We start from the raw sequence: 26247 nt of genomic DNA, 5'->3' as shown, positions 1-26247 counted from the left end.
AGACAGGACAGAGCTACGACATTTTTTTTTCAAATGCGCTAGTAATTATAACATGAACCGGAAAAAAAAGTTGCTAGTTTTAGATTTGAAAAATTCCCTTCAGCATTATTATATTGATCTCGGTATGGCCTCTGGCACAGTGTTTGACAGCGTGCCCACAACCGGCTTCGACTATGATGCACATGCGCAGTGGTTCCAGTCGATTGCAGCAAGCTGGCCAAGTTTTCCAGGTTATATTTACTCCGAAAATCTTGGCTTCAGAGTGGCACCATGTGCGGCAAATCTGTCTTCGGCAAATTTGAGTAAGGAAGCCGATGCTCGTTTTGGCGCTTGGCAGTACGTTATTTTGGCAGCTTTCAAGAAAAACGTTGCTTGTGTGAGAGCAGTGTTCAATAGCTCGGTATGTATTGTCTGGCGACGTCCAGTAAGGTGAATTTGAATGCAAGTTCATTAAAGTGGCCGGGAATTCATAATAGGCAGCGGTAATTCCATCCATAGAAGTTATTTACCTGGATTGCTTTGTCCTACATTTAGTACATGTCTTTATTGTGAGCGCAACATCCGATTTCAGCCGTTGTACTACTCGAGAACCGCATTTGCGGCGCCCAAGTGTTCAGTTTATTTTAATTGTTATGAAAGACCTGCGAGCCGCCGAATTTCCATTTCAGTCGGTTTTCCTCTTCGCTCACAATAGAAATCAAGCAGCTATTGTAGGAAAGGTTTCGTTCGCCCGATTTGGAAACGTTTGACTTGGTAGGAACGGTTCGCAGGCTAGGATCGACACAGATAGAAGCTGCCTTAAACCCAAAGTATGGGCAGTACTGAAACATTAGAGACGAATTCTTATTGCGCCGCCAACAAGTTTGACTTTTGCATTGTAGACCGTATCGTGGCGACGTTGTAATGGGAAAACCATAGAAAAGCCACTTTTGTTTTTCAAGGTGTTGTTAGCCGTGCGTTATGAAGATAGGCCGCTGATGCAGTGGAAAAAGTACAGTTTTTCTGTTGCATATCTAGAAAAATCGCAATTACTCGACCACACATGGTCGGGTGATCGCGACACCGTGCTGTAGTGGAATTGCGAGGGTTTTTCTTCTCCACTGAGCACGAATGTCAATCGCCGTGTGGGAGCAGCCTGAGCCACAATGGAAGAGCCCCTAAGTTTGACCCGCAAAGGCGTAGACGAGACGCGCAGAGCTAAGCACATCATTTAACGTACCCTGCCAAAAGTAGAAATAGCAGAGAAGGGTTGGCTTGAAGAGCAGGCCGTTAGGCTACATGGCTCGTGTTGATTAGCTGACGTTTCGACGTCGGCTATTTTATTTATTTTGATTTATTTATTTATTTTGAAGAGAGTAGGGAAAATGAAGCTGCTAGGTTTGCATTCACCATCCGAAAAAGCCACATGTGTGCCGACGATAGAACGCCATAGTTTTCGGGCACATGGACATGAATCGCACAATCCGCCTAGTACAGCCTAGACGTGCTGTCACGGTTAGTGGATTCTAGCCCACCAGCCAGCAGTGGTGATTGCCCACCAACCACAAGGCAGTGAAAGAAGACGACGGTGGTGAACAGGAAGGTTTTCCAAGTGGTACAAGGTACCAAGGAGGTAGAAGAGGTGGTGGAAGCCTTCGGGGGAGCGTCTCGTTGGCAGAACTGGAAGGCCCACCGTCTCGGGGCGAGGTCTAAAACCAGCGAAAGCCCCGCGGCCTCGGGAGTACACCTGGACTCGCCACCGCGTGCGGCTGAAGCCCTCTGAGGAAACATCAGGCCGCATCCCTTGTCGAAGGCCAGCCGTTGCAGGGACAGGCCTTGCCCCATCGCTGTAGTGCCTAGAATATACTTCTAGGCACTATACCATCACAATGCTAGCGCCCCAAATGGCGCCTGTACACTCCACTGCGTGCGGGTCTGGTCGGCCCTACGAGGAGCCATTTTGGGGTTAGTCGTTGCATCGACTCTACGGCTTCGACGCATCTTTCCTGCCTACTCACTAAGCTTCGGCACTGCCGCACTACCAGCCTCCGCTCCTGACCTGCGTGACCAGAACACCACAGTCGTCGGAGTGCCATCTCGTGAGAAAACTTTTGTTTCCGTTTCATTTCCGCTCTATTTTTAGGGGCTCGGGCTGTCGGCGTCTCCCGTCGTCAAGTCCTGTAGTCACGGTACTAAAACACCGGGATAATCGTTTTTCAACGCCTCGCGCTAGGGCGTAACCTGTATTAAAAGAAAAGTGTATGATGGATAAAACCGGTGAAAAAAACTAACATGATTTAAAGATTTGTGAAAAGCTCCCTGCCTGCTTCAGCAATCGTCAAGCGCAAGCAGAAGCTGTTTGTAGACTGGTTATAATTTTTGTTACACTCGTACCCACCGGCTCTCTACGCTAGGCCTGATCGGGTCGGGTGGTCGGTCGAAGCAAAACAAAGGCATACTTATCTGGTGCCGGGGCCTAGTTGATCACCGAGTACGAGCTCCCAGGGCGAGGCGCGGGCACTGCACTGCGCTCGCGTTGACCCCTGACACTACCCCAAACTGGGGCAAATGGGGCATGCAAATTGCTTAAATCCGGTTCAACGGGAGAGAGAGCGCCACCGGCTCACCAAGGGCGCGATTGCTCATCCTACCGGCGCTTCTCCGGCGCCCAACCAGCGCGCACCGTGTAGCAAGAGCTTCACAATCTCTGAATACTCTTATACACTGCGCGTTTCGCTTCTCCCCAGGTTTCACGTTAGTGGAGATTGCCCGTTTTTTGCGAGGCACTCCTGTTTCGTGTTTGGACAGATTTTTGGACTCGCTTGGCTAGTCATGCAACATCCTGTGTTTTTCTTGCATAGCTGCACATGGGTGTGAATAATTACTGCACGGCCCCGACGTTGTCACGTTGAAAAGGGTAAAAGTGCTGTTTTTTCAGTCCCTTATTCTCCCAGTACAGTTCGTTTTCGTGGGTCCTACTCCTGTTTTTCCCTCGTCGTCGCACACCGGAAAGAACCTCCCTTCACCCATCACATAGCTCGGTAGGAAACAGTAATGGCAAAAGATTTGCCTCGTTAATGGTTGGTTCGCTGGTAGCGACGTGGAAAGAGGATAGCATTTCCGCCTTCCCTGCCACATAACGCCTGCTCCTGATCTCTTGTCCCGCCCTTTGCACTCTTTTCCCTTAAAATCCGCTTCCCTTTGTCCCCGTTTCAGCCTATATGTACTACCGTTGACTAAATTCTACCTCCCCTGCTTTCGCTTCCGCTTTCCTCCTATGCTCTACCACCACAACTCTGCCCTACTCCTTTCGCTCTTCTCTAGCCGCGCCTTTTCCGAAACCCTTAATCACTCCTACCTTTTCCCCTGATCTCTCCTCTTCTCTTATTCTTTACTTCCTCCACTTGTCCTCCCCTCACGTCCTTTTCATCTTCCCTTTCCACTATAGCGCTTTATTCTTCCCCTCAGCTGGTTCATTTTCCCACACTTTACCGCCTCCGTCTTTCGCCTTAGCGTCTACCTCCGCTTATATTCTATTCCTCCACCATATATCCACTTAAGCGCTAACCACATGGAGCGATTTTGCAAGCGACTTGGGGAGCGACGCGACTAGCGACAAACTACTTTTCGCCGCGGACCATGTTGCTCATCGAATCGCTCGGTTCTGGGCCGCCAGAAACAGTCGCTCGCCTTCTGGAAGTGGCCTCAGCGACTAGCCAATAGGAGAGCCCCTACGTAAGCACGCAACCTCCGGTTTTGTAAGAGAACGGGAGGGAGATTTGGCGCGCGCGCAAAATCCGCGCATACGGCGTTTGCGATGCAGCGGCAAAGAAAGCTTTGCATGGCAAAGCTTGTGTACTTGCTGAAGCAGAAGCAAGAAGGCTCCCGCACACACTGGGTGAGACCCGTGTTGCAAAAACGACGTCATGAAAGCGAATTCTTCACGGCTTTCATGTTGGAGCCGAGAAACGAGGCGCAGAAGGAAAAGCGCGCGCTATCGCTAACCCAAACCAATTTTAGAGATGCAAGGAAGTGCGAAAAAATTCGCGCCACTCCACCCCGTGAATGTGGTTGGAAAGCAAAGCTGTAAACGGAACCCACAATGATTACCCATGCGACTTCACTTAAATTCACTCACGTCGCTTTACACATTGTAAAATCGGAGAGAAGTGAAATGCACTTAACCACACCCTTTATTACTTCAAAGAGATATTCTTGGTAAGGTTAAATAATGAACGATGATTGGTTGAGTTGCATTGGTGTAGCACATGAGTGGAGACTCTTTTTTTATATAAAATTAAAGGAAGCTCAATCCCGCTGTTTGACGAGCTCACTTATCCGTCTCTGCCGCCGCGGACGGAGGTGACGACAATTGCCGCAGAGACGGAAGAGGAAGTGGAAATGCTTTTACTCAGATTTCTGAACTGCCCAGAGTGCGGCCCAGGAGAGTGGTTCCTTCATCGGACCCCATATGCAGTCCGCACCGACTGTGCTCTGCGCAACAGCTGAAGCTAGGTAGGAAGAGAGAGGGGGGCTAGACAACAGTGTCTCGCATTGCTCTTTTTGGGTAGCTGACGGAAAGACAGGAAGGTGTTCAGGGCTAAAGCCGCACACCCCGATTATGTGGCGGAGTGTTCGTACTTCTGAGCAAAATTTACATTCAGCGTCGTAGCGATTCCGGCGTAAAACGGCTTACTCCCTCGCCTGTAACGGTGCGGAGTACATTACGACCCCCCAATGTCTGTCCGCGTCCATCCGTGCGCACAACACCGTCAAGCGAAAATCTGTGCGGAAACTACCTATAAAAGGGTACAAGATCACTCCAAAACACTCGAAAACAGGCACAATCATAACCTAGCAACGAGAAAACGCGCGAAAACACCGGTGTAGTCAGGTTGGGATCAAGTTGTAATGCACAGCGACTGCATCGATCTACGCTAGATGGCGCTACGCGTACACACGAGATGGCGCCGCGGTGCACCGATTATAGTATAAGCGGGTTCCGGAAATCACACAACCTCTTCCCGCCGAATCAAGTTGCATTCGACTTGCGCCCCGACTGTCACTCGATTTGAGCCGCTAGTTGCAGTTTCATTTAGAGAATAATCAAGGTGCAACTCACGGCTCAAATCGAATGATGGTCGGGGCGCAAATCGGATGTAATTCGGGGCGCAACTAGGATGTCTTTTCGAGTTCCCGTACTCCACACCGTCACCATCATCCACTGAGTGGAGATGCTGCCATTTTTTTTTGTTTCTGATCTACAACCCGTAAGCGCTCAGGCGACCAGTCTAGTTTCGGTGACGTGTGCAACCCGGTGTAACCAAAACAGCTTTGCTTGGTGTTCTTTTATGTGGAGGATTCGTCTGAAAATTTTCGCATCCTCTTCTCCCTATACGCTATGTACACTCACATCCCACTCTTCCTTCCCTTCGCGCCTGTACCACTCACCAGTCATTGAACCGCCAATTTGCGGTTCAATGACTTTAAGGCGTTGTGCTGCTGAGCACGAGGTCGCGGGTTCGATTCCCGGCCGTGGCGGCCGCTTTTCTGATGGAGGCGAAAAGCAAAAACGCCCGTGTGTACGAGATTTCGGCGCACGTTAAAGATCCCCAGGTGGTCAAATTTAATCCGGAGCCCTCCACTACGGCGCGCCTCATCGCCTTCGTTGCGTCGGCGCGTTAAACGCTACAATCAATCCATTTAACCGCCAATTTCTTCCGTTTCAGTATTCCACCGGTGATCAGGATTTCGGCATGGTGGACGCATTTTGTATTTCGCTAGCCCGTGACTAGCCTTAAAAACAGTCCTTCACTAGATCTCTATGGGAGTTCATCCCGGGCCGAGAAACCTTCGGGGAGTACGTGCGTAGCATGTACCGATGGGGCGAATTTTGGGCTGTTCCGCGAGACCATTTAATGGGATTTATCTCGGTGGTCATTAGGTTGTTCATTGTGTGTTTGCTAAAGACATGCATTAGGGTCCTCTATGGCTGGAGAAAATAGTGACGTCAAGCTTATTATAATAGCTGCTGTGTAATTGCGAGTAAATTTGCGTAGCGCTTGTATGACGCGTACTTTGCCTCAAAAATAATGCGACACCATTATCTAAAGTTGGGATAAAGTTTGACTTCGCGTTTAGTATAATACAATGGATATAGTATGGGCAGTAAACTGCAGTATGGCTTGTCCACTGCGGACCTGGTTGGAGACCGGTCAAGTGAACATTGTAGGTCTTCTCGCGATTTCGTGGCGGAGGTTACGTGGGCTCGCTAATTCTCCGGTTGTGATGAAGGAAGGAGTGTGAGTTGGCCATTCTTGAGTTGAAGGTTTGGGCCACGCATTGAGGCTTCAGGAGGCCGATCAGGCGTACCGTGATGATGCCTGTGGGACCTATGGGCCCTCCAACTGCGGCGCGTTTGTCACTAGAGACATCTTGGCAGGATGAAGCTTTAATGGATCGCAAAGAAGGGGGCGATACGGCTTAGCCACGAGAGTGCGCGTCGGATGAGAATAACAGTAGCGTGTTGATGATTTGCTCCCTCTGCTACAGAGGCTGATACAAAGTCGCAAGTCTCCCTTGCCGACAGATAGCGCTAGGCGGCCTCCTAAGGATGCTGTAGCTGTTAAGGACGCTTGACTATAGTGCCGCAAGACAAGTGTAAAAGCAGGCCCGGACGATGCTATCGCTTCTGCCGATCAACTGTTCCATTACCAAATTTCAGTTGACGCTTTCGCTGAATAGCACATTGATTTCTTCAATAAGTCTCTGTTTCGCTCGGTTGGATAAGAAATTGCGGAGCTTTTCAAGTAGTCTTATAGGGACGGACGCGTATATGTTCTCTATCTCATATGGAAGCCAGCGTTTTATATAGCCCGGTGACCACAAGCAATTTAAAAACAAATTGGCAAAAATAATTTTGATTTGGCAGCAAACTTTCTGAAATCGGAAGGGTGGCGGTTCGTAGTGTCGAAACTTGACACTACAATATGTGTCCCGGTCACGTGACCTGCAAACCTATAGTTCATACCACAAGCTGCATGCAGTACTGTGGAGGCTACACTGTTGTCATTAGAACGCCCGCTGAGGGCGCCTAACTCACCGCGAAAGGGGTTTTGAAAGGACCTTTCAGTCTCCCCTCTCGGCAGGTGGAACCGCAGGGCCCCGGCGCCTATTCTCTTTCTCCGTGAGTTAGGCGCCCTCAGTTGGGCGCTCTACTGACAACAGGGCTGCATGCAGCTTGTGGTATGAACTATAGCGGCTACTGTAACTGCTGAAACGTTTATTCACTTATTGAAAATGTTTTCACTCAAGTATTTGTATAAGTTTAAATTGCATATGTATTTTTAAACACTATTTTGAAAATTTATAAGACACGCTGCCCGGCGCCGCTGGGTTGCTCTCCGTGTGGCTAACTGAGCTTCCATGCACAGAATCAACGGCAGCGTTGAGTAAACAGACCCAGTGAAGGACCTTTCACGATTGTGCCTGAGTCAGGGGTGTTTGTTCTGCCAAAATATTCAATTTCAGTTTCCAATACGCCAACGGCAGCTTAAAAAAAAGGGACGCGCCCGGGGAGAATCGAACTTCCTACCTCCACAACGTGAAGTCAGGTTCTACCTATCGTCCATCCCAACAGATGGCGCCTTCGTGAAAAATAGACGAGTCAGTAGTATGAACTCTATGAAATAGACTGGTGAATTAAAAAAAAACACATAAAGGAATAAGAAAGCCTGCGATTCATACTTTTTTTAGCTGGGGACAAGTTTTTAACTATCGCTTTTCATTTCGCGTACAGACAAAAGTATGTTGCCGCGCTACTGTATGCCATGGTTTCCAGCATTATTTTTGGGAGGACACATACGGCTCGTAGATCTAAATGTTTCGATTTAAAAAGTCCTATGGCGTTATCCGCAAAACCGTTCCTCGTTGAGATGCTTTAAAGGGCTGGTGAAGAGCTTTTCAAAAAAATTTTGTTGGTGGCATTACTTTATGGTTTTCTTGACGCTGAATTCGAAAAGCATGTTTATTTTATGTGTAAATACACCCAAACCATCTTTTTTCGTCAAAATAAACGATGCCTGCCCGGCGGCGCGGTCAGAGCGCTGGCTGCCTTTCAGGATTGGCCGGCTGCAGATGACGTCATATTCGGAAGTGCCGGCGCTGCCGTGACCGCTCGGCCTGAAGATCTCGTCGATCTCATTCTGTTCCCGTTCAGATGCGGGCCACAAGGACCTCTGGTGAATGGAGGGTTCACACAATCTTTCCTTGGAATATGAGAGCATGAGGGAAGTATAAGCGCAACAAGTTCGCTCGCGGCGAGCTTGAGAAAGAGGTTCTCCCCCGACGACTCATGGCCGACTTATGCTTCTCGGGTGCAGGGAAGTTGTGCCGATATTGGTTCGCCGCTTTTACCACCAGCGCTAGTCACAACTCCTGGCACATTTTTTCGACACACCATCATCCCCTTCTTCGCATGTGCGACTTTGTTTTTGCATTCGGGCAGGCGGTACAACAAGCTGTGTGCAGCGGCCTGCGATGCGTACAAGCAGCAGCTAGCGAGCGACCGGTCGCTGCGTCGCGCGGAGGTGCTGGTGCCGGGTCGCTGCGCGGCCGGTCAGCGGAACGTGTCAGTGCTGTACAAACGCAGTTTTAGAATAGGAGAACCGAACTGTTGTGGTCACCCGAAAGGTAGCGGAACCAAAACGCAGCACACTTGTCGCCGACGAACTTTAGAAAAACACCTTCCCGAACAGCTCCAGCCAGCTTCGGTTGCACGGATCGCCTCGGAGGTTGGGAACTTTATGCTTAGCACCGAGACCGATATTTGGTCACTGCTACCTCTACAATCGCGAATGACTATCCTTAAAACAGTTTTTCACCGCACTATCATCTCATTTCTCGCGTGCGAACCTTATTTTCACGTTGATAGTCATTCTAGCCATCGGTGCTATGTGCATTCTTGCGCGCAGGTAACGCCATCCGACGGCCTCTCGCCGCATCTCGTGCTCGGGCAGGTTGCTGCCGACGACGCGCTGTGCGACCGGTCGGCGCTCCGCATCGCGATACAAATTCGATCACCTCTTTCAAAATCACCTTGGATGACAATCCCTAGCACAATTTTTCACCACACTATTCATCCACTCTCTCGCACGTTCACTTGCTTTTGGCGACGGCCTTGATTCTGGCCGGCAGCGAAGAGCGGTCGCTGCCGCGGCATGCGTGGTGCGTGCGAGCCGTTTCGTGCGCCGTACGGATGCGCATGCACGACCGGCGAGTGTGCGGAGCGCTTCCGCGCGCAGAAAACGCTTCATGCTTTCAGCTTGCTTTATTTCTTCTGAAAATCTAGCTACTCAGCTCAGTTTCCGTCACAGCCAACAACGTCGATCGGCAAAACGAGCAAGAAGTTCGCGAAGCCATGAGCGCTGCGGTCCCACGAATTTTTTAATCCCCTTATAATAATGCGTCAAGAACTAGGGGTACCTGCATATTTGTTCGAGCCAGTCTCTTCGCGTATGACAGAGCACCCGACGACACGGCCGGCCCTGCGACTACTCGTGAAGGCAATGCAGTAGCCACGGCCGCTCGGGTAGGAAATCTCTGTTATCTAGGAGTCGCTTTAGGGAAGCACACAGTAGCATTACGGTTGAAAATCGACGCGGTAGCAACTCTACACAATTGAGATTAATAAAGGGCACATTGCACGTCTGCCTAATTCGGAACTTCGCTGAGAAAACTGGGACACAGCGAAGCGGCGGCGCACGCCGCTGGCCGTCTTCCGAATATGACGCTACTTCCGGTCGCTGCCTCTCGGTTTATCGCTCTTCCGGCGGCACAGCCGCGAGCGGTGGGCGGGGCGTCGGGTCAACTTTATCGACGAATATCTCAGTCCCCAAGCGAGATATATGACGAAATTTTTTTTACAGTCATAAACTATCCAACATACTAATTGTAAAAAACAAACATTTACCCACTTTCAAAACCACTTCACCAGCCCTTTAAGTGATGCCTTTTCATTTGGGATAGAGAATGTATACTCGGCAAAAATGGGTTGTTTGTCCCTTTAACCCAACCAGACGAAAATCTAACTAGTCATCTCGTTTGCGCCAGAGATTCTTCAGTCGATCTTTGGTGGCATCGGCGTTTCTAGGCTCATGAGGTGGTAGTTGTTAGCTGCCTTCGAACAAGCATGCAGGAGCGCGCCAAACCCGCCTGAATTAAGAGGGACCCGGGTCTTAGAATGGGCTGAAATTGCGAAGAGCATTTTGTGAAAAACACATTTTTGAAGTCTCCATACCTTCAAGCACCTACTCTAAAAGTTTCACCGCTGCATTTGGTCGGGAAAAATCTTCGACTTTGTTAGCGCAGCGGGATCCGCAAAACGCCGACAATCGGGCTAAAAAAGCTTGAACTTTGCGTTCGCGTCACACTCGAAGCAGACTGCCCGTGGCGGCCATCTTGGGCTAGCCTTGTAGCTTATTTCTTTGTGGGTATATTGAGCTATCTCAAAACGGCGTCGCATGATGAGAACGCGAAGATCGTTTTCGAGGCACTGATTGGCAGGAGCACGCGCGCTCGAAGCAAGCCCCCCCTTTCGCGTCGTTGATTGGCCAGCGCAGTTGAGCCGCCATTTTTTTTTCGTTTTGTTTTTGTCGCCGGCGCAGTATTTTCAATTCGGGTGCGTTTTCCCTGCCGTTAGTGACTGCGATTCTGTCACAACGTCTTTTTGTCTCGTGCCGCAATGCTTGGAGGCCTTTACCTCAACGAATTACGTGCTGCAAGCGCTCGAAAAAAACGACGGTGCCCGGATTGCCTGTTACATACGAATCAGGTCCGAGAAGCGCCGCGTGGAAACGTCCAGATTTAGTTAGCTGTTGTGCTTTGGCCTTATTTGTGAAAAAATAGTTGGCAGCACAATATGTTTGTACTTTTCTTTAGTTTGCATAGACGTTGAAGGAAGTGCAAAGTAGCGAGTACCGTTTGTGAAGTTCAGCAAAAAGTAGTTTTCCAGCGCTATTTGCAAAGGTTTTCATTACTTGCAAAGAGCTTTTCCGGCTATTTTTGTGGTACGGTCGCATTCTTGTTTTTTTTCCCTTGAGGAACAGAGTGACACGGTGCTTTCTATATTGTGGCTATGCTGTAGCAAGAGAAACCAGACATGTATTTTTCTCTTATTTTGCGACATCACGCTCTTCCTTACGGAGTGTTTCATTATCAGGCTTTTGGCCTTGAGGTTTGAGGTACGTTTGAGATGCAATGCAGGGCAATCTCTAGTTCTGGGTGGCTGCTGTGCTTTAGTCTCATTGATTGCACAAAAATAACAACACGTGGCCTTTCTGTATTCTAAAAAAAACACACAGGCAAAAAGTGAAAGTGGATGTACAGTTTCTGAAGTTGAACAGTGGAAAATTTAATTTACCTTCACAATTTGTACGGTATTCGTGGAAATTTACGTCAGTCTTTCCAAAGTTATCCTTGTGTTAGTCACATGCTTGGTGTGCTTTTTTTTCGTGAAGAACAGAGCTACAAAATGATGCTATTTATATTGTTGGAGCTATGCCATAGCAAAAGTTGCCATGATCTGAAACTTCAAATGCATTTTTCTCAGTTTCTTTTTTGCAAGACCATGCTCTGCCTTACGCGGCGTTTTGTAATGTTGCTCTTGGGCTAGGATGACAACACTGGTATCATTGCATTCGTACTGAATTGATCTAGCCGGTGATGCTATTTTTTATTGCTCTGACTATGCGCACCTATTTGCAAAAATGAGTAAATACTCGACAATTTTATAGGAATTCTTGATATGAAATCTTCATCTTCTTCATGCATGGCAAGTCTTCAAAATGAGTAAAAATAGCATAGCCTGGCAGAGCAGACCTTTGGCATTGTATCCATACTAATCATATATTCAGTTTGATCAAGCGAAATTGCTCTTAACCCCTGTAAGGAATGCCTCAATAAATTTTATAACATTGTATTTCATGGGCAAATAAAGCTATGTTAGAACCAATTATATATTTGAAACATCGTAGAAGGTCATTAAGGCTACTAATTTTCATCTATCTGGCACTAAAAATAATAAAAAAAATGTCTAGAGACTCACCTCCGCGTGATACGACCGCCATGATGCCGAGCGCCCGAAAACTTGGCTGAAACATCGTATTTTTGGTCTCATCAATGCACTTTTGGTTTCGGTTTCATCAAGACTATGAGCAGCTATCGAACCTGGCTTTGGCATTTCTATAAGGCAGCAGGCACTACGCGCCATCTGTTTGAAATTTTGAGTGTGCATTTGCATGGTTGTGCGTTGCATTTGCATGCGCCACAATCAATGAAAAATGGCATAAAGTAATTTGTATCTCATCACAAATAGAATAATATCCGCATGAAAAGTTATAGTTGGAGGTTAACATCAATTTAGTCGCCCATTTTTGGCGATCTTAGCTTTGCTGCCCACAACTTTGCGTTGCTGCATGTATTGAACGAACAGGGTCTTGGCCGCTTTGCTACAGTGAACTAGAATACTTGGGCAGTGGAAAAAGCAGCGGCTGCTCCCTACGGCGCCCTTGAAGCCAAACTTGTTAACCGCCGCGCGTGGCGCTGGTGTGCCCCGCCCGAGGAGATCCCGAAGCGGCGTGCGTTGACCGACGTGCCGCTATGCTGCTGTTAGGTGATTCGCGCTCTTTTGGCGTTTTTTAACCGCTGCACATGGTCACTTTTGTGTGTAATTACAAGAGGCGCCTAGCAGGCACTGCACTGATCCTTAGGTGTTCTTGATTCTGTCTTTTATTGGTAATACGGACAGGGTGTTATGCGTGCGACTGGTCTCTAATTGCAGAAGGGCCATGGCACATGCAGTTTGAAAAGATTGTGCAATATTGTGGGGTGGGACTGCACCCCTAATAAATTTGTGATTGCTAGAAATATTTTAAATTTGCGATTTGTTTTACCCTGCTTTTATTGGTTGAGTTCCTAACTGTTCATAATTATCGTACATCTGCAAGACGTTGGCAGTATATTTCATGAACTTGTGCATTTCTAAAGCGGTAATTATTTTATGTTAATGTGTCACCAGAGTTCCAATGAACAGGGCAGTTTTAAAATGATCGCGCTATTAAGTGTGCCGTGTGGAGCTTTTCTGGGAACTACGTACAGTTGCGCATGTTGATGCTTTTCGCTGACTTGAGTGAAGTTTTTAAAACGTATTGTGTGTTGCGTGGATTAGTGCACTGCAGGGCCCGGGCCAGGTAGCACGCATTTTCTCGGGCCCCAGGCTCGGGCTTCAACAAACAATTTTTGGGACGTCCTCGCCTGAGCGCATACATGCAGTGTCTTCCTGATTGTTGATGGCAAAAAGTTTCCGCATTGATCATTTAGCTTAAATGAAAAACAAAAAAATCGAAGTGCGAGGTCCCTGCGGCGCCGTTAAAAATATATTTCGCTGATATACTCAAAAAATATTTTTTTCTATGTCAGGATACGTGTGTGTGTGTATGCGTGCGTGCGTGTGTATGTGCGTGTGTGAGTGCGTGTATGTGTATGTGTGTGTGTGTGTGTTGTAAAAAGCACGGTCCAAGTTTGAGCAAATTAAATGCGATATATCTATATATTGTTGCGGATCTGGTAGCGTGACCGGTGGTGGCGTACGTTGATCCGGAGTTGGGGCAAACATTGGGGCTTGTAGGGCGACGAAAGAAACTTTATGTACAGATATCTACATGGCGTTTGACTGAGTGAACAGGGTTTTGCGCTCCTGCGCGCACGAGATTAAATAACCAGGTTGGGTCCGCCCCGTTTCCCCCTTTCCTCGACTGACGTCAGTATGGTCCAATCAGGGGCGCCTCAGCTGACGTCCACACACTCACAAAGAGATGACACTTTGCACAGGTTAATGTTCAGTTGACTCCTGATGATGCAATGGTTGAAGCGCTGGGAGGACGCCCGGACCCGGTCGATAATCCGGCGTGGAGTACTCGTTGAATAGCAGCGTCTCGGACCACAACAAAGCAGTCCCCCGCTGACGATTGCCGCCGGAAAAGCAATGCTGCACGTCTATGTAAATCGCTCCCTGCCTCGCCGGCGGGAAGCCGCGGAAAGCGCCTTGTGTCCAGCAGAAGCGTCCCTCTCCGCCGCGTCATCGCATACAAAGCCGGGTCGCTCCCCATCGATGAGGGCAGGGGAGAGGAAAACTTGCGATAATGGGCCGACGGAAGCGTTGGGTGACTGAACCCGATAGCATTGCAGACGGGCGTCGTGATGTCAATACGCCGAACGTAACAATATATACTCGCTCTAGGTTGAGAAGCCCGAATTTTTTCGGGCTCATATTTAGTCTGTAGGACGCGGGCTGATATTTGGAAACAGTCTGGCGGGCTCAGGCTTATTGAAATTTGTGTGTGTGTGTGTGCGCGCGCAGGCACACACACTCACACTCACGCATGTACGCGCACGCACGCACGTGCGAACACACACGCACGCATGCAGACACGCACGCGCGAACACATACACGCACGCATGCGCACACACACACACACGCACACACTCACACACACAATAAATACCCAGAGCTTTCAAAACTTAATGCATAAAAAATCATATTTTTGCGCTGCGATATCGCGCGAAAATGCTGTAGCAGGGAAAAAAAATTTAAAATGGTGGCATTCAATCTGGCCGAAATTCAACAGAATCCTGGGCATTACATTCGGCAAAAAACAAGCGCATACTAAAGCTGCGTGGAAAGGCAATCGTGGTTGTTAAACAACAAAAAAACAGAAGCGACGTATGCTGGCCAGCTTAAAGCACGCCACTCTTGCCTTAGTTGACACAATACGATAGCAAAATCATCAAACAATTGTTAACGAAGAAAAAAGTTTCGGCGTGATAGCGAACTCGATCGTTAAAGCACGGCACGGTCTGCTCGGTTGGCCAAATGGGATGAAAAAATGAGCAAACAGTAAATACACGGCGTAGTTACCTCTCCCATAAAAACCCTGGTACATTAATAGCATTATCAACGGTTTTTACACGAAAAAAGAACTTCACCTCCGCGGAAACTGCCCCCGACGCACGCCTGCCCGCTGCTACCCGAGGCGAAAAGGCGCTCGGGCGGGGCACGCGAGCGCCACCTCGTGTGGTTGACACTAAGTGCCTCACGCGGAGGCGGCTGCTTTTTCCACTACCCAAGTATTTTAGTTCACTATAGCTTTGCCCTCGCTTGTTAATTCGGTGCACTTTTGCTTTGAGGTATGTACTCATTTTCGCCCGTGAACTTGAAACGGAAATGAATTTGAAACTTGAAATAAGCTCCCTGCTTCACGGAGGGATGCTGGTTGTCTTTTGCCCCCCCCCTCCCGTTTTTCTGTATTCAGAAAAGAACAAATAAACTTCAATTAAAGTCAATTCAAATCAACTTTCAATTCAATTCAACTTTGGGGTTAGCTTTGCTTAGTGGAGGATGGTCTAATACCCGTGCCACACGTACACAAAAAATGACATTAAGTGTTTAAGGCCTTAAGAAAACAAATGTCATTAATTGGGCGGGCCGTGCTACACGCGAAAACGCAAAGGCATTAAGTGTGTTAGGCATGATGGTGATCATGACCAAAGAGAGAAATTCACTGATATTTTAGAAGACTTCAATGTACAGAAAAACGCCTTAGAAGCGTTAAAACTTTTTTTTTTGCGAAAAAAAATTTTATGAGAAATAGTGTTTTCTTAAAAATGGTGGGAGCCGTTTCTAAAAGTGGCTTCAGCATGCCGTCGCCGGCCAGCGGTAGCCAAATCCGAAAAATTTAACACGAAGAGTAACGCGATGTTCTTACTTTTGCCTCTGTTCTAGTGAACTTCGTCTTCTTCAAAACTTCGCCACCAATTGTGCACAAAAAATCGTCATATTTCGAAGTTCAGCTACATTTCCGCGTCAACACTCTGGTGCTGAGAGTTTCGGTGGCTTCATTTGGTGCTCATCGCGTTCGAGAGTAGGCAGATTTAAGGCGTTCGCGAAGGTAAATGAGTTGTGCGGAACTCCTTAAACCAAAATGACATTTAAGCGAATGGCATTAGATTTTTGCGTGTAGCAGCAAATTAATGGCATTAAAAGTTAAGGCATTAAGCATTTAATGTCATTTTTCGTGTACGTGTGGTACGGGTATAATATTAATAGGGCCTTCTGACACGCTCTATTAGGTACGTTGTCTGCGGCGAAAGTTCGCAGACTCTTGGATCCCTGTGACAGGTAAAGAAAAAGCTATGTTCAGCTTTGCATGCAGTGAAACCGTTGTTCGATAGAAAATATGCAAGCAAACACCTTGTTTTACGGAATGCCGCCGTGGGGCCCCATAAACACTGCCGTTTGCTCGACACCAAGCAAAGCCTGTTATCTGATCTCTTTCGACTATCCGCGCGAGGTTTGGCCTTCAAACGGTAATAATGCAACGTACTCGCTGGCGCCGAAGGTAGATGACTCTGCATGCATTTTGTAAACCTCCAGATATAGTACAAGAACTGCGTTCCTGGTTTAGAGTGGGTTCTAGTGCATGGTAGACCGCCTTAGGTACTCGGCAGGGGGACTTGCACAGCGGCCTGTACGGAGATCAGAGAGGCACCATAGTGCTGTCGAATGGTGTTATATCTCCTCCAAATGGCAATTCTGGCTGCTCCAAATCTGCTCCAAAAATGCCTTTCTGGCTGCTCCAATCCTGCTACCAAAGGCACTTTTGCCTGCTTCCAGGATTTCTCCCAAACCCATGGACCCTGTTCCACCCCTGAACTGAGTAAGGCAGATGCAATGGAGTACTACCCTGCAAGTGATGGTATTGGTTTACAGGAGATGCCAGAGGGGTTCCTGATAGTTGGTGAGCCTTGGAGGAGCGGGGGGATAAGGGCGGTGGGAGATGCGGTAATGCGCGAATATGTCGCGATGGGTGATTAGTCGGTCCCTTGCGGATCGAGCACCATGGTATGGGGTGAGGCTAGCCCCGGCACGGATAATAAGTCTGCATGCCACATTATGGGCCGCCTCATTCCCTTCCAGACCAGTGTGCGCTGGGGTCCAAATAAGTTTAACCGGAGAGATCGGGGTATTTTTGAAGAGGGTTTTGGATTCCACGACGGAAATTGACCCACAGGCGTAACTTTGAATGGCCGTTTTCTAATGTGTGATTATAATTATTGGAGTAGGCCAGTTTTTAAGGCATGTGCTATTGCAGCCTTCTCCGCCGCTGCTGGGGAGGTGGTACGCCCGGTGAGAGGTAATGGGCTGTTGAACTTGGCTGTTGATGGCCGCGAGGGCGTAGCCATCGTGGTTGCGGTATTCTGCTGCGTCAACATACACGATGTCTGGGCGGATGGGCAATTTCTTCGGAAGTGCTCGCGCTCGCTCCTCCCTGCGAGCCCTGTGGTACTCAGGGTGCATGTTCCGCGGGAGGGGACGAACTCGGAGACAGGCATAGGTAGTTCTTGGGATAGGGACCTTCGGGTCGGAGAGCTCGCGTGCACGGATATCCAAATGGTTTAGAATGGGCTCACCAGTGGAAGTAGTGGAAAGTCGGTTGAGCTGGTTGACGGGCCAGGCTTCAATCAGCTCCTGAGCCGTATTGTGGATCCCTAGGCATTCAAGTTTTGGCAGTGGTGCATTCTGGGAAATTTGCAGTGCTGCGCTGTATGCCTTCGTAATTAGATTAACTTAGGCCAGGTCCGCACAAGTGACCGGGAGTCAGAGGAGGGAATATGTAATTCGGCTAATGACAAATGTCTGGAGGAGTCGTAGCCTTGCCTGTTCTTTGAGTCCATGATTTCCACCGGAAATTTTTTAAGGAGTCCAATTGTTTGATTTACAAGGGAGCTTAATTTTAAGATGTATTGCTTGTTGCCTCCGCTGCGTTTTATTACAAGCCCAAGCATTTTAAGAGCAAGCACCTCTGGGATCAGGGGTCCATCTAGGAAAACTGCGATGTTTGGGGAGCTTCACAGTCCGTATTTAGATGGTAGGAGCGATTCTGATTTGGTAGGTGAGCAGGCAATGCCCACCAGGAGAGCTTCTTCGACCACCATTTGGGCCCCTTGCTGGAAGGTGTCCTCAATTTGTGCAACACTACCGCCTGTTACCCATAGCGTTATATCGTTTGCATACCCGCTGTAGTGAAGGCTGGGTATTACTTCTAGCCATTTGGGAATATTAAGAGCAGTCAGAATAAAGAGGGGTGATAACAACCCCTTGCAGGGTGTCTGTCAATAGGAAGAAGAGTGAGAATTTTTGATTTGAAATCTACTTAGAGAAATGACGTGAGCGCCGTGAGCAACGCACGCACGTTGTTGTGCGTTTCCCGATTTTATTGACTAGGCCGCGCGTGATGGTGCCGTGAGAGACCCGATCGAAGGCTTTTGGGAGGTCCAGAGTGAATATTGCTGCTGTGTCGCGCTTGGCAGCAGGTGTTGCGTCTCGAGATAATTGGAGCAGGACGTCTTAAATAACCCTGGCCTGCAGCCAATCATTGAATGTGGAAGAGCATCAGTAAATGTAAGGTGGAGCGTGAGGCAAGAAAGGATCATGGCTTCGTGGCTTTACCTGTGTATGAGGTGCGTGAGATGGGTCTGAGGTGATCGATGGTAAGAGGCTTCTGTGGCTTCGGAATGAGGGTGATCTGGGGGTGCGTCCATGCGGGGGGACATGACCGAACTTCCAAAAGGGGTTAAATAGCATGTAAGAGCCGATATGGAGGGGTCGTCCAGGTTACGGAGCATTTTGCTTGTTACTCCATCTGGCCCTGGGGCAGAGCCAGGGCGGACAACAACGTGGGCACTCTGTTTTAACCTATAACCTTTAATGTCAGCTTCAACTTGTAGCAAATTCAACTAAATCTAAGGAAGTACTGTACTTTCATATCTGCATTGGTTTTCACTTGAGTTGAATAATTGATGTCAATTTCGGCTCAGGTGGCGCAGTGTGGGTCGTTAGCCTAGGAGCCGGGAGTCGGGTTCAGAGCTGGACAGCTGTGCCGTCTTCTGTGAAGGGGGATGAGGAAGGAGGTGGAATGTGTGGGAGCATTCCGATATGTATGGTGTGGTAGAGAGTACTTCGTTTGGAGTGAAATTCGCATGTGGTGAGTGAGGTGTAGGGAGATCGAGGGCCAAAATGTGTTTTGAGAGAAGGTGCACGTTTGAATTTGACTGAGTTATTCCATCAGCATTTGTAGAGATGGGGGGGGGTGGAGGAAAGCTGTGTCTAGTTCGTATGTGAGAATATCATAGGTGAGTTGAGGGTGGCATCCATGGTTGACGAGGGAGTCGGGGGCAGTGGCCATGTGCCATGTATTGCCTCTCGGACCGCATCGTGCGCGGCTTTCTTGCAGTACCATGCTGCCAGCAATGGAGGAGGGGTCGGGGAAATGCTTGTAGTGGGCGCGAATGTAGTGCGGTCTTTGTGACGGCCGCCGTGAGTGCGTGGTTGCAGGTTGCATGGTTGGAGGTGACCGAAATGCGAATGTGCAGTATGGGGAATGCTTAGGGGCGTGTCAGGACAGGACGTTGAGTGGGTGTCAGATAAGTCAGGTTTCCTAGGTACTAAAGCCAGTAGATAAACCTGGGGCATTGAAATTAAAATGTTGAGCTATAGTAGCTCTGTTCAGGTGTGCATACCTGAGTGTAGCAACTTATCAGCAGAGATATGGGTAAGGAGGGAAGGTAGTTTTGTATAATTGTTTTAAGTGTCCATTTTATTGAGCGACAGGTAGGGATCTTCAAAATGAGGCGACCGATAAGGAATGCTTTATTTAAGCAGATAGTTTTGGCTTTTTTAGACCAGTACATTGGTGGGTGGTGTGTTAACTTGTGTCATTTCAATAGGAGGTGGAGGAACGCCTTTAAGGATGAAGTCAGCCCGGCAGCGAGCTTGGCCTGCTACTACACTGTCAATTTAGTAACTGCATTCAAGGGCCAGTATCGTGTGTGAGCCACCAACTGTCTAGTTGGATTACAAGACCAAGTATCCTAAAAAGGGTGACCACAGGAATGGAGCGGCCCAAGTTCACTGTCGTAGGGTTTCAGGGCACTTCTTCCAAGGAGCAGGTCAGGTTGCATTTAGCGTGATAGGTGCTGGCGATGGCTCGTTGAAGGCATTCTTGTTCGTCTATGGAACCTGAATTAGTCTGGTGAGCTCGTCAGCATATAAGGCAGCTCTTCAGCATATGGGGAACTGTTCGGTAACTGAGGTAGATCTTTGGGAGCGATTTTGATGAGAAAGGAGAAATCACTGAGCTTTCAGGTTTGCCCTGGAGGGAGCTTTAGAAAAGGGCGTATGTGTAAGTGGGTGATCTGCACTACCAGTGTGGTTGGCAAGGGAAGCTTCCAAGCATTTGTTTTTACATCTCCCAGCATGGAGAGGGGCCTGCGGTTTAGTAAGAAATCATGGGAAACGTTACGAAATCCGCTCTTGATGTCTTCATTGATGGAATGTGGGGTTTAATGCGCAACCACTTCACAGGTGATGAGGCGAGCCGTAGTGCAGGGCTCCGGAATAATTTTTACCACTTGGGGATCTTTATCGTGCGGCGAAATCTCGAACACACAGGCGTTTTCACTTGTCGCCTACATCAGAAAAGAGGCCGCCACGGCCGGGGATCGAACTCGCATCTTTGGGCTCAGTGGCACAATGCCATAGCCACTGAGCCACCGCGGCATCCCTTGCACTGGAGTCTAATATTTTTCGGCCCTTTCAATAAGGTGTTTAGTGTTCTGTGATATGTTCGGTTAACATTTGGGCTCCTTTGCTCCGATGGCTAGCTAGTGCTGACAGAATGAACGCATCCGTGGAGTGATTGTTGTCAGTGTCCACATCATTACCTTGATTGGACAACAGAGTTCTGAACTAGCAATCCGAGTTGATCCATTTTTCTTCTACACAGGGCAGGTTACACTTCCTCTGCCTTAAAAGCCTCATTCTTTCTCTTCTTAAATCCAGACAGATGCAGCCTCCGACATCCCGTGTTCACTTGTTTTGACCCTGCCGATTATCTGTACATCATGTGCTATGCATGTAGTGCCTGATAAAATGAAGTCAGTTTCATTATTTCTTTCGCCATTTGGTCTTTTCCAAGTCCAGTTTCTATTGTTTCATTTGCGGAAAAATGTATTCATAATTCGAAGGATCTTTCCTGCGGCGAAGTCAACCAGCATTTCCCCGCGGCTGTTCAGGGAGCTTAGGCCAAATTATCTCACCGCATGCTCTTCCTAGTGTTGTACCTCTTTTCCACATTAAAGTCTGCTATGATCACAGGGTATAATTTTTTGATTCATTGCCAATTCAACGTCTTCGTAAAAAACGTCCAACCTCATCTTCATAAGTGGATGTTGGCGCACAAACTTTTTACTGCATGCACCTCCTGTTTGAGCTAAGGACGAGAGATGCTACACACTCATTAATGCTGAAAAATTGTTCGACATTCCCTGCTATAGCCTTATTAACCAAGAATCCTACACCTAACCGATTAGCTTCAGAAGGGCCGCCATAAAGGAAAATGTTCGCCGTGGCGAGAATTGGAAATCCCTCACCAAAACTTTCCTGGATCAACCCTGGTATGTCCCACCGAATACTAGGTAGCTCTAGTAAAAGCGATTAGCTGGCTTCGCTAGGTATCCTTCTCGGACCCAGAGATTCTTAGCACCGTCTACCGTATTGCTTGCCTCCCGACACCTTTGAGTTGGGGCAATACAGCCGCTGGAGACTGAAAGCCAAAAGTGAAGTTAAAATTTCGTTTGGGAGGTCTCTGGCTAACGTACTCAACCAGGGTAGCCAAACCGTTTTCTGGTAAGGAAATGCCGTTTGTGTTTCACCTTGTGTGGTTGGACCTCGTTACACTCCCGTGGTATCCAGTGAGGTTCCTCATTTCATTTAAAATATGTTCTGAGTGGTTACTGTTGAAACTTCCTGAAAGAAATTTTCAATACAAAGGAAGCTTTTTGCATAGTCATCTCAGCTTTCAAATTTCGTGTCAGTAATACTTCTACAATTTACCTTTCCTTGTTTTCGAGCACAAATGGGAGTAGAATCACTTGCCCAATTCAATTGTACTTTTAAGTCATATAGCTGTTTGTGGCTAGAAAATATTTCCCAGTGCATTTTACATGCATTTAGTCCATGCTTCCAAGGAGTGAACGGAGCCTTCATTGGCCGTTTTTGATATAGTGAATGTGTAGGGATAAGTTTAGGACAATAAGGAATTCACTCATCCTACTTGAGCACATCGAAATTCACTGATGCTCAGGATACATTACACAACACTGCACACGGATGTTTCTAGGCCTATTTGTTTACACATAGAAATGACGGGAGGCACAATTTCTCGAAATTATATGCTTGTATTTTGTATTTCAGGTGGATTGTGATGCAAGCTATGGGAGAGCCTTATCCATCAGCCTGGGCTCACTATTACCAAGCCACAGGGGGTACATATATGCCGTGGCCACATTTTCCCCAATCTCAAGGTTATTTCCATCCCGGACTTCAGCAGGAACATTACTACATGACTCCCCAACAGCCAGGATATGGCTTCTACCAAGCCCAGTGGAATCAGGCCTGCCAGGGTTTTCCCCAGTCTGATTCATGCCAACCTGCGCAACAGGCTGATGCCACGCCAACGTTAGAGAAGGATGTGTGCAGAGATGAGGCCGGTTCAGCCAACACTGATAGCTATGAAACCCTGCCCATGGATATTTCACCATCTGGTAGCCCTGTAAAGCGTGAAGTCAGAGCAAAAAGACAGGAGGCCTCCGCAATGATTCCAGTAGCACCTTCTGCATTCACAGAAGCTCCAACTGATATAAGAAGGTTGTTATTAAAACCTCGTGCCTCTGAATCGCCACCAGCTAAGCATGCAATGAAGACATTGAAGGTGATGAAGTTTGAGTGCTCTGATACATTGAATGCTCAATCCTCGGTGTTCTCACTGCTGGAAAAGTGCGTTTCTTGCACGAAGAAAATCTTGGCAGTTGCGAAAGGGCAGGGCAGCGCTGCAGTAGCAGAGCCTTGCACCTGCGGGCGTAAATCAGCATCATCTGAAATCCTCCAAAGCAAACCCCACAGCCTTGGAATGACAAAAAAAGCGCTTGAGAGATCACTCGGTCGACCACTTGCTGTTGCCAAATGCGCAAATGTTGAGCATCCTTCACAGTCTGATGGCCGGACGACTCGGGATTTCAAGAGGAGATGCCGCACAAGATGGGATATTGCACCAATGTCAAATTTGGGTCATGGTCAAGTCAGCAACCATCTACAACCTACAAGCTCTGATGCCGAACCGGAGAAACCAAAGCCAATTTCTATATCAAGTCGCTTACCGCAGGCTTCTTACTTTGGCGCCCAAGGTCCTGCCAACAGTGAGCTGCCACGATCTTCATGGAAGGGCACCGTTTCCGAGTCTGCCGAAATAGTTATGGACAGTGTGCCTGCAGTGCCTCATCACCAGATGGCGCCAGAAAGCAGTTGCCCAGTGAAGACTGTTATGCCAGCAGCAAGTCACAAGTCCAATGAAACAACCGGTACCGCCGATGCTTGTAACGGTGACAAAGTGAAGGGGACATATAGTCCAGATTCAACAATTGACACTTCCCAGACTACATGCATTAACATCAAGGTGGATGTGAATTTGGGTGGTTTTGTGGAAATGATGAATGGACCAGTGGAACTTCCATCTGAGCTTGAGAAACTCGATGAAGGCTGGGTATTGTCCTTTGAATGATCTTGAACAGTGTCTTGCACATGGTTTGTTGTGAAAGGTCCACATAACAAGGAGCCATTTGTACTTTGTCAATATAAAGCCGTTTGTGAGTTTTTGTGTGCACCTCTTATTCACTAAGTGAATTCGCGAGGTAAGTCCGGATTTTCTTAAAAGGTGAGTTTATACAATTCTTCAGTTTTACAATTGTGGTGGTACTGCTTCTTGATAGGGCTTCCAGAATCTACTTTGTTTTGCCTGGACAGCGGTGCTACGGACAAGGGTCTGCACCACCTGGTCATCATGGCGTACACGAAAGGGTTGATGCAGAAGGCAATCCACGGCAGAATGCAAGCCAACCTGGAGTGATGGATCCCTGAAAAAAATGACTGTGGGTTGAGTGAAAATGTGGAAAGCACCTAATCAAAAACTAATATTTAACCAGGAAGTCGCAACGCTCTCAATGATGTTTCAGCACATAAAGCAGGAAAGCCTGTGAACTACTTTTTCAAGTTTGAGTCCTTGCTATGACGGCGTGGTTCTCGTGATAAAAACCTAGCATTTTAGACTAGTTAGCACGTGGATGTGCTTACAGCAGATATCTTTGCGAGCCTCATTTGCCAGTTCGTAGCATAGAATTTGGTTGTGGGCTCGCACTGTGCAGTATTAACTGAGCCCAAGCCCTTCAGACCTTGGCACTGGTGTTCGCCTCGCCACAGAAAAAAACGAAGCCGATTTGTGCCAGCAGCCGCAAGAACTGTTTGCGCTTGTATATGGAAGCTGATGAACCACTCCACTTGTTGAAGAGGACTTCTCTGTGCCAAAAGCACTTGTTTACATCGGTTGTGTCTACCTTCAACCAGTCTGATGTTCTGACGCACATAGCTCCTGTATTGATTGCTTTGGCCCATGAAGTAAAATTCAATTGATATTTCGCTACTCAGCGCAATGGCATTTGCTATGGGAGGTGACAGCATCATGGAAGCATGTGGACTCTTCGTAAGACTGCTCGACCGCCAGTGGTCTCCAGCATCTGCAAAGTAATTGCTGGACATGAACATGAATTGGCCTCAATCTGGCTAGCACGAAGATAGAAGAACTTAGGTCGTTCTCGGGAATAAATGCTGTTGCTTAGCTCTCGAGTCTCCCTGTTGCCTATGGTACTCAACAGCAACCCTACTTATGTCAGAAGCTTAGGGCATTGGAAGGAATTCAATTTGTAAGGGTCATATGAACTGGATACCTCGCATGCCATAATGGGGAATCGCAATGCCATGATTAGTTGGACCTTGTCATCTACTGCCCAAGGGGACAAATGACCAGAGCTGCAAAAACCCTGGTGCTGACCACTGACGCCCTGAAGTATGCAGTTCTTGAACAGGTTCTTCGAGTATGTCGTTATTCAACATCACGACCCGTCGCCTTGTCCATCGAGTGGCTTAAATGGCGCAAACAATCGGGAGGCTGTGCAGTTATCAAGACTTAGGGTGAAGCATGAAGTAAACCAAGTAGATGACACTTCACATGATGGGCAGTACGGAAGAGGGCATCGTCAGTACGTTCGAGGTCAGTGTGGACGAAGCAAATTAATTTTTTAATTTGATCGACTTTGAGTTGTTTTTTTTTTCAGCAATATGACTGATGAGCAATTTTCAACGCCGATGTGCAAGATGGGTGCTCTGCTCAAGATATCGCTTCATGCACTGCCCAGCGTGTATGAAAACCTTCAGGACCAGCTGAACTGAACATTTATTGGAGAACCGTACTACACCTTGACCCTGAGTTAATGATTCAGGAGGTTCCGGGCAGCTCTCCAAATCAAAGCATTCAGGCAACACCAGGACAGGAAGATTCACCTCAATGTGACAGCTGTCGACGTCAACTGTATGCTACACAAAGTGCCCAGGCTCGTGCAAAGCATCTCGTTGAGTGAGAGGGACCCGCCAGAATATTGTCTACCGCCAGAAGACCGTCGCGGGTCAGGCATACGAAGAGGTCCTGCCATTGGTGTGGTAAAGATTTACTGATGGTCCACCTGCCTAGTAGTGATGCGAAATGTAATGTGTCTGTGGTAAGGGGAAACTCCCTCGCAGGTTCTCAGGTATTCTGTGGCGACTGGGACCTGCCACAGTGCCAATAATTAGAGGAGGGCGCTTGGAAACGGAACACGGAAACAACTAACACATGGCAGGCAATTACAACTTGGTGTGCCAACAGGTACATAACCCCAAGGAATACCAAATCTAATGAAAACAATAAGAAAGTCCCCAACAAAGGTTCAGGGCAATATGAGGCGCTGTCCTCAGGCCGTCAGTTCTGGTGCGGATGCGATGCGAGGCGTCGCGGGGCTACGATAAAGTCTCGCGTGCTGGAACGACGAAGACACACTGTTGTCCTCCTATACAAGGGTCTGCTCGTCACCCGTGCACGATCGGGCGCCCCGTAGCAGCGGACAAGAGGCAACCGGGCACTTCGGGTCGACGACGGGCAGCGAATCGTCCAAGGGAGGAGCACGCCAACGTTACGCACCTCCACGATTCAGGAGTCGCGCCTCGGCCCC

The 26247-nt window shown here is 48.1% G+C and overlaps 1 protein-coding gene and 1 non-coding gene across 2 annotated transcripts in view; both read left to right on the top strand.

Annotated features, from left to right (window-relative positions):
• LOC144153071 (uncharacterized) overlaps window positions 1–23803 on the top strand; it is a 58371-nt gene extending 34568 nt beyond the window's left edge. The window contains exon 2 of the mRNA XM_077684717.1: window positions 22349–23803. Coding sequence (XP_077540843.1) covers window positions 22359–23711 — 1353 coding nt within the window. The 5' untranslated portion in view covers window positions 22349–22358 and the 3' untranslated portion in view covers window positions 23712–23803. The remainder of the gene's footprint in view (window positions 1–22348) is intronic.
• On the top strand, window positions 2435–2602 carry LOC144154013 (U1 spliceosomal RNA). The gene has a single exon (XR_013319434.1). It is a non-coding gene; the product is annotated as a U1 spliceosomal RNA (small nuclear RNA).
• Window positions 23804–26247: the final 2444 nt, after the last annotated feature.

The sequence above is a fragment of the Haemaphysalis longicornis genome, unplaced genomic scaffold (assembly GCF_048455015.1).
Source record: "Haemaphysalis longicornis isolate Haplotype H1 unplaced genomic scaffold, Haemaphysalis longicornis Haplotype H1 scaffold_9, whole genome shotgun sequence".
NCBI lineage: Eukaryota > Metazoa > Arthropoda > Arachnida > Ixodida > Ixodidae > Haemaphysalis > Haemaphysalis longicornis.
Note: the sequence above shows the minus strand (reverse complement) of the source record. Positions and strands in the feature narration are given on the sequence as shown.